At 37.6% G+C, this 9149-nt stretch overlaps 1 protein-coding gene across 4 annotated transcripts in view; it reads right to left on the bottom strand.

Annotated features, from left to right (window-relative positions):
* Positions 1 to 352: 352 nt before the first annotated feature.
* LOC140146656 (neuronal acetylcholine receptor subunit alpha-10-like) overlaps positions 353 to 9149 on the bottom strand; it is a 32604-nt gene continuing 23807 nt past the window's right edge. For 2 of the 4 annotated variants that reach the window (XM_072168523.1, XM_072168524.1), the window contains 7 exons: positions 8632 to 8816; positions 8282 to 8326; positions 5872 to 5981; positions 5013 to 5240; positions 3713 to 4026; positions 2155 to 2288; positions 353 to 1500 (listed from right to left, as the gene is read on the bottom strand). In XM_072168523.1, coding sequence (XP_072024624.1) covers positions 1114 to 1500; positions 2155 to 2288; positions 3713 to 4026; positions 5013 to 5240; positions 5872 to 5981; positions 8282 to 8326; positions 8632 to 8816 — 1403 coding nt within the window. In that variant the 3' untranslated portion in view covers positions 353 to 1113. The remainder of the gene's footprint in view (positions 1501 to 2154; positions 2289 to 3712; positions 4027 to 5012; positions 5241 to 5871; positions 5982 to 8281; positions 8327 to 8631; positions 8817 to 9149) is intronic. The other 2 variants (XM_072168526.1, XM_072168525.1) reach the window with 2 other exon arrangements.

The raw sequence follows: 9149 nt of genomic DNA, 5'->3' as shown, positions 1-9149 counted from the left end.
TAATATAAATGCAAGCTAAAACCGTTGGGGTTCGATAATGAACCCCACAAAACTAACCGAGTATATGGAAAATGCCATACGGCCGGGCGGTTTTGCCGGCTCTCTCCGACCATCATGCCACTCGCCGCCTGTTCGTCAAGATAGGCAACCAGGTAGAGGGCCGGGCAGAGCAGCACAGTAAACTCACTTCAAAAGAACCAAAGACAAACTATACAGTCCTTTTCAGGGCTACCTTTTATTCCAAAAAGAGAAATGACTTATGTTGTCAATAAAAAGAAAGCAAGAAACAATAAAGTAAGAAAGTAAGAAACATAATAAAACAAAAAGGCATAAAATGAAGATTAAAAAAGTGAAAATTAAAAAAGTGAAGATTAAAAAAGGTTGTTTTGTTTATAACGCAAAAATGTACTTTCTTATAGACCTATAAAAGAGTGAAAACTCCAAACAAGTGAGAAGAGCTCCCATAGCTCCTAAAAGAGTGAAAAACTATGAGAACTATTCAACACGAATCTTCAACAGGGGGGGTGAGTTTCAAATAGAGTTGGTTAATGTGCTAATTCCATTTGAAATTCATAATCCCCCGGTGGAAGATATTTCCACAATCTTCCACAGGGGGATTATGAACTTTAAATAAATTAGCCCAATTACCGTTCGCAACTTGATTTGCCACAATGTTCATACCCAGCAAAACAAAATTTCATTTCCTCCACCTTAAACAGCGAGCTTATGCTATCTTATAAAAGTGAATATAAATAATACCCCACATGACCAGAGATGGGTGCTGACATTACAGCTTCCAAACATTTTCGAAGACGACTGCCATTTTTTGATGTGATTGGTGGATCACAAAATGTACTTCTACCTGACTTTAATGACAGGTTGGCCTAGCTGTGTTTTCACTGAAATATTGAGACAAATAAAGGTGACACACAACACAAGAGGAATGGTATGGGTTCTATAAAGGAGATCCTAAGGCTTGATATAAGGTTTGTCATTTCCATCCCATATGCATGACTTTTCTCAGGAAGGGGAAAACGCCCAAAACTTTGGTCTTGATATATTATTGGCCTTAACCACATTAAAGGACAATAGTTCATCTATTGAAACTGTTCACTACTCATCATGCTCCTGCACAGTTTCACTGCCCATGTATATGTATGTGCCAATAGTTAATGATATTGCAAGTGCATAAATCACCAATATTATAAACAGACATCTGTCAATCACTTTGGAAACCTGTTTCCATAGCAACTGTCGATTTTCTTTGTCAGATTGCGATACCATTTCATTCTTCATAAATGCCATAATTCTGAGTATTTTAGCTATATTAGGGTCCGTGCTGGTCATGCTGCTGATACCGTTATCAGTATTGGTTACTGCAGAAAGTTCGTTATACCCAGAATTCAAGTTGCCTTCGTCAAAGGATGTAGATCCGTTTGTCATTTTGTGAGGTGTTGGTTCAGATCCTTCAGTATCCATATCAACTTTTAAACAGACCACCTGAAAGTGGCAAAGAAAAGCTGTTCAGTTTAGGATATAAAAAATGATGTGTCCAAACGTGGAACTTTCCCCGTGTAAAATGAAAACATCACTAAAAATCCCACTATTGTGGGCAAAGATTGTGACATTTTTTTGTGTGGTAATTTTTGACACGCTATAATCCGAGAACTGCTAAAACCAGATAGTAGGCCTTTGCTAAAACCCAGCAACCGCTATCTGTTCTTGCCACGGTCACAAGGCCCTATCAAGTAGGGCTATTTTTGACCCCATATTTCACTTTTGCTCTCCTATTTACTTTCATTGTCAACAATCGTCAAATCTCAAGATCCGACGTCGGCAAGTTGTCGATAAATAAATACATCAATAAAGTTCAAATATTAAGTGCAGAGATCGCGTTATGGACTTACCGTCAGCTACACGTAATCAAATCGATAACTTACCACTACAAAATGAAGTCTATTAATTCACCATATCAATGTCATCTTTAACGCTCAATTATTACTTTTTTATACCTAGAAGTTATTTCATGATAAATAATGCTGATCCTAAGCTTATCTCTAATATTTTTAATGACAAGTCCTTGTCGACAATTAGTCCATGCTTGTCGACAATCAGGAAAAGTGTTGTCGACAACAGCCCCTACCATTTACCTACCTTGGAAAGAACATCCAGAAAGAGTGTTTTAATCCATGGATGCATTTGTGTAGAATTGTGGCTAATGCTAATTACAAGTACGGTTCCAACAACGGACACACATACCATGATTATCATGGCTGAAAAATAAGAACCTATAAAGAACAAATGAAATAAAGAAAATAAAATAGAAATTAGATATGCACGAGAGTCGGTCAATATTATCTGTATTTTGATGTAAAGCTTAGGTGGTACTACACCCCTTGATAAATTTGTGACTATTTTGCATTTTCTAAAAAAAAGTAATAACACACTGGCAACAAAAGTTTTGTATATTTTATAGGGCCAAAGAATCCAGTTACTACACTGGAATTTCAGTGACTCAAGACAAGCGGTACGTTATTTATGATAAGAAAATGTCAAAAGAGGTCCCGCTAGAATGTACCTCATTTCTGAACATACAATGAACCACTTGTCTTGAATCACTGAAATTTCAGTGAAGTAATTGGATTCATTGCCCCTATATTATACATAACCTTTGTTACCAGTGTGTAGTTATTTGTTGAGAAAAATGCAAAATTAGTTACAAAATTTATCAGTGGGTGTAGTACCACCTTAAGACTTGCAATTAAAGGAGTTCCAATAGCATTATGGTCCTGGACCACAAGTTGCTGACGGAATAAGTTTTTACCCAGCACACACAAAACCTTTTCAGAAAATGTTTAAATGTCGGGATTATGGGATTATAAAGGGTATATAATTTATATAAAGGGTATAAAGGTTTAATAACATTCAATTCATTTGTGATATAGCTTATCAAAGGAAATATTTCCTTTTGTTTCCTGTTGTTTTAGAAACTCTTTAATTGCTCATAATTATCTTTGAAACTGGTTGTTCAATTTCAATGGTTTGTTTTGCAAAATGCAGCTTTGTAATGCTTTATACTATCCTATAAGAAACCTATGTAATATTTCCGACTGATTTGCTTGATCGCATCACATTTTGGAAAGTTTGCTGAACACCATAATGTTATTTCAAGATGTTGGCAAAATATTTTTGCAAAAATGTTTACCAAAAATATTTTACAATAAAATTTTGACAACAATTTTGATAATGACCTTTGCATAAGCCGATATTTAAATATTATTAAAACGTTTTGACTAACCAAAACGTGCTTATAACACGTTTATGACGTTTGAAAACATTTGTTTTCTTTGCTGGAACGTATATCAGCATTTATTTTACCATAAAATCATTCAAAAATAAAATTTCACTCTCCCACCAATTAAAGTATTTCTGAACACTTCCTTATACAAACGATATGAATGAGGCATAATATTCGATTTTGATACATAATTGTATGACATCCGTATATACATTAGTATAGCAGCAATGGAAAAAAGGCCGTGTCCTTGAAATAAACTTTCTGAATCTGAAGATAATGTACGTAAGTGTATGTAGAGAGAGAGAGAGGGGAGATGAGGGAAAGAGAGAGAGAGAAGGGAGAGAGAGTGGGAGAGGGGAGAGGGGGGAGAGGAGAGAGAGAGGGGGAAACAGGGAGGACACTAGACCTACTTACCAAGCAAAGGGAGTTCATCTCCGTTAGGGGGCATGGTTTCAGCAATCAGTTGTTGAAATACAACCAGTGCCAGTAGATTAGTAATAGACAGCGTCAACTTCTCACCACAATCGGGAGGCAGTAAAAATACCAATAGTGACAGTGCGGACAGAAAGCAGCATGGCAAGATCAAATAAGTCACATAAAATCTCGCATTCCGTTGGAAAACAATGGTGAATTCCAGGTAATAATATGGTTCTGGGCAACAGGGGAAGTACTCAGTGATGACTTCATTGGTTACCGAAATAAAACTCCAAACGCCGTTTTCCGTAAATCTGTATCATAATTATTTCAAGACGTGAAAGACAGATAATTAGAATCGGGGGGGCTCAACTTTATAAGTTTTATAAGTGACTGGTATAGTGCGCTTATGCCCCCTTTCTAGAAGTCGACTACCCGATAACCTCTTTTTTAAGTCGCACCTGATGGCCCATTTTTAGGTTCGGCTGCCATGACCTCCTATAAGTTCTGAATTATACCATCAAATGCCATAAAACGGTGCAGAAACTTTCAAATTCGCTTATTTCAGCAAATTTGTATCGTAAATGTGGCAAATATGGAACAAAAGAAATTTAATTCATTTTGTTTCAAAGTTGTAGGCCCTATACCCGATATGACCCCCTTAAAAAATTCTATACCAAAATAGCCCCAATGACCCTCAGTTTTCATTTCCGCATACCTAATAGCTCTAATGACTGCGCCTTTTTTTAAAAACAATATACCACTGGCTATGTTTCATTTGGCAAACCAGGATAATATTGTTTCAATCAAAAAATGTGCTGTATTTTTCTGGCATCGGGATTTAAAAAAAATGCTATTTCTTTTCAGCCCCTAGATCGTGAATAATTCATGTATCAACGAATCTGATTGGGTGTCGGGATCCCCGGCGAAATTTATTTTAAAATCTCAGAGTTGTAACAAAAAAAAGCACCTTAGGGGGCCTACAGGTAGGTTAGGATTTCGACGTTGTATCAACGTTGATACAACATCGAAATTTCAACCTAACCTGATTTCAACCTGATTTCAATCTAGAGGTTAAAGTTGAAATCAGGTTGAAATATCAACGTTGATACAACGTTAGGTGTGTCCCACTGGGTTATTATCATAGTCCTTGCTATTCGCAGGGTATTTTAGGTCATCAAAGAACATTACAATCGTATAAAAATTAGAATTTTTACCATTTAGGGTCTCCGTTTTATTTGGACGTTTTGAGCAAATCCTATATTATGATAGTAAACATAACGGAAGTAAGATTGCTGACCGTATTTGTTCTGCATCTGCACCAGCCTCGGCTTGTGGTTCTAAGGCCGCACCATCGTAAGCCCAAGAGCTGAACTTCATCGTACATTCTTGTCTGTCAAAAGGGAAATAGTGGACATGCTGTAGACATGTAGACCCGTAAATGATAGGTACATACCACAAGACAGCACCCTCTGGTCGAAGTTCAACAAATGTATCGGGTTTTACTAGCTCAAAGGTATCCTCTGTACTGAAAGAAGGTAAACAATACAGGCGTTAATATCCAGAATTCGATCAAATCTTGTTAGCCTCTTCTTTTCTTTCTTTCAATTTCAACTTGGTAACTTGTGGAATAGGCTTCAAGGACGGGAGAACTAGTAATTTTTAGCGGGTTTGCCGTTTGGAACTGCCTTGCAAGCTTTCGTCAGGAGTAGCTCTGACTTCTTCCCAACAATTTACCCCCGGAACTTACCTAAGAATGAGACGTGTAGGCCGCCCTTGTCTACCGCGAGCGCGATGGCTCTGAAAAGAGCCGTTCACTATATGAGGACTGCCCGTTGTCAACATTTTAACAGAGAAAAAGCAGACCTCGCCTATCGCTAATGTAAAAAAATTTGTGGCTCTGAAAAGAGCCGTTCACTGAAGACCGCCCCTTGTCAACAAGGAACAAGCAGACATCAACTTGGTATATGAAAAACGTGGTTTGGAGTTTTGCAATAAGTCACCAAAAAGTTCCAGTCATGTCAAGTCATTTGGCCTTATTTTCTCAAGTCAAGTCAAGTCACCCAAGTCACTATGAATTCAATGGGATCAAATCACTCAATTACTCACGTCACTTGCCTCATGTTACCTCAAGTCACAAGTCATGATGGTTTACTTACTTGCTATGTAAAGTGATATCAGGTCGCCAAACGGAAGCCGCTGGAACATGGATAACATTAATACCGCCATACTCGGAGGCATTCCACTGAAGAAACTCATCACGCCATGTCTGAAAAACGACCCCAACATTGGACAGCAATTAACAACACGTGAACAATTGTGACCCACTCTGATCTGTTGTTTGATGGCATGTAAAACCGAGTAATTTTAAAGAAAAGTTGAACAATGGTGGCGCTATTTATCTAAAATCTGGTTTCCATCTTTACCAGGGGAAGACACTTGTAAAATAGTATTAGAACATAAGCCAACATACTAACGAATGACAAGGGAATTTTCAAAATACTTTTTACCATGAAATTTAAAGGAGTATTTCGTGATCCTAGCATCCTCTTTTTATGACATTTTTCAGTACATATCCACGAAAAAGCATATTCCCAAAATTTCAGTTGATTCCGATTTTGCGTTTGCGAGTTATGCATGATTATGTGTATTACACTGCTCCATAGACAATACGTTGTAATTTCGTTCTGGTGCACCAGAACGAAATTCAAATTTCATGATATCTTTGCTAAACGAATTAATCTGCAAGAAATATTTTGTACATAAACATTATGTAGCCAGAGGTTTCCAGTGATATAAAAATCTCAACTTTTTTTGAGAAAAGTGGGGGATGAGGCTGTGGATCACGAAATGCCCTTTAAGTATAACTCATATTATTTGGCTAATTTAAATTTATATATGTAAATAACGCCCTCAATTTGCACACAAATGTACAGTTTATAGAATTAAAATTACCACAAAAAGCAGAAAAAGATGAATAATTTGATAGGCCTATGTTAAACTGAATTGCTACAAAATATATGTGTATATACAATTTCTTAGTGTGATAGCTGTTGGTATTATTCAGGTCCAGAATTGAACCTTATAATACTCACAGCTACCTCTCACAGCTACGGGTGAACTAGTGTTAGCATAAATGACCACATCAAACAACTCTACTCGGGCCAAAGTCGGAAATTTTGAAAATTGAGTTATCACCATAATTAACTTGCTCTGTACATACAATTACTGATGTTGAATCCTCAGGACAGCAATTATTTGTTTGCTTGATTATTTGGACAGAGGCGGCGCATGGGCCTATACTACTTTGCTTAATTCGAGTGGTGTCCTCGAACTGTGATGGCTTTCCACAACTTCCTGTCCTCTTGCTGTCTTGAAGTCTGTTGCCTCCAGTCCAGTGTCAACTTCCAGAATGTCAATGTAAGTCAAAGCAGGTCTTCCAGGTTTCCGCCTCCCATGCTTGGGTATCCAATGAACCATTTTTGATGCGGGCTCCTCACTTCTGGAACAGTGGCCAGCAAACCGGGTTTTTCTTTCCCTGATCTTGTGGCTTATTTTGGGAAGATCTCCATATAGGTCTGCATTTGACATATGTTCCTTCCAATGCACATTCAGAACAGTTCTTAGCATGCGGATGTAACAGCCATGCAGACCCTTTTCAAGTTTAGGGGTGATGGTCCATGCTTCGCATCCATAAAGCAGCACCGACTCCACTGTTGCAGCAAAGATTCGAAGTTTGAAACTCCTGGTAAGAGTTGACCTCCAGATTTTCTTAGGTTTACTGCACGCCCTCCATGCTGCTGCTTTGCGTAACTTTACATCCCTTTCTGTGCTTTTCATCCAAGCGCCTAGGTATTTGAAGTCATCTACTTCCTCTAGTACTACACCCTCATTTGTTGTGATGCTTTCTCTCCTGTTATTGTAGGACATATACTTTGTTTTACTTCCATTCATCTTCAAGCCCACTTTAGCAGCTGAAGTCTCCACTCTATGCAGCAGTTCTTGTGCTTGGTGTATTTCCTCAGACAACAGTGCAATGTCGTCAGCAAAATCAAAGTCTGTCACCACGACTGGGCCAACTCTCCTACTTCGCCTCTTTTCCAGATGGAATCATAGCTCCTCTTCGTTTCCTACAATAGCTATTCTCAGTGCAAAGTCAAGGACAATCACAAACAGGTATGGGACGAGGGTACTCCCCTGACGCACCCCTGCTAAGATTTCAAACAATTCTGTCTCGCCATCTGGTGATATTACTGTGACTTTTGTGTTTTGGTACATTTTGCCAATAGCTTCAACAATGAGTTCCGGAATACCGTAGGCATGGAGTATCTTCAACATCTTGCCTCTATGGATGGTGTCGAAAGCTTTCTTGAAGTCGATGAATGTTATTATCGCTGGCAGGTTATGCGCCTTTACCTCTTCAATCAGCCTACACAGTGCAAGGAAGTATACTACTTTGATCAGCTTGTAATCCACGGGAATCATGAAGTACTCTCGTGACTCTCATGGTTCATTTACCATGGTATATCACGTAATGATTCAAATTCGAAATAATTTATTTTTACTTACCATCTTAACCCAAGTAGATATTTTGAACCTCTGGTTTTTCGTGTCCTATATATAAACAGATAGTTTGCGAAATAAAACATCAAAGTTTGCGAAATAAAACACTTTTAAACGAGTTATATTTTGGGTTTTGGTAAAACGTTTCAATAACATTAAATGTCGGGTTTTATAGAGGTCATGAAAACTATAAATATTTCGGCAGTACTTTAAAAAAACATAATGATAGAATATCGTGCAGTAAGTTTTAAAACACGCATTTGAATGTTATATGAAAACTTTTTATACTCTTTTACTTTTAAGGTTCCAACTTTTCCAACAACACCCCACCAAAGTGTTTATGAACACTCCCTTACCATGTCTAAAAGAGAATGTAACAGCATTCTGAATGTAACAAGAGTGGTACTCTTTCCGTCTCTAACTGGTCGAACATAAACGCTGCCATAAGCATCAAACAGATTATCTCTTAAAAGGAGCATGTGATTCACGGTGCTGCCATTTGACGTGTTATTTGGCGGCATGATTTCTGATATAGTCGGCTCTGAAATAGACAATACAGCATCATTAATGTTAAAACATTACACTTTTTAAAACACTTTTAACACCTTTATTAACGCATAATTCTGTTACAATTTTAACACTTTAATGTGTTCAACTGTAAATATCTATATTGGGTGTATTTACTGACAGATCTCTGAACAATATGGGGATAATAGTAAAATCGTAAAATCGGATACACTGTGAATGTAAAAAATGGTAGGGTATTCTAAAAGATGGCCATCATATCCATTAATGACGGATGTTGATATATCACGAAAAATGGTTAGTGACCTAAATCACCTAACCTCATCACGCGTAACGTTCATAATAAACC

This window comes from Amphiura filiformis, chromosome 2 (genome assembly GCF_039555335.1).
Source record: "Amphiura filiformis chromosome 2, Afil_fr2py, whole genome shotgun sequence".
In the NCBI taxonomy this organism is placed as follows: domain Eukaryota; kingdom Metazoa; phylum Echinodermata; class Ophiuroidea; order Amphilepidida; family Amphiuridae; genus Amphiura; species Amphiura filiformis.
This window is presented reverse-complemented; position numbering and strand designations above follow the sequence as displayed.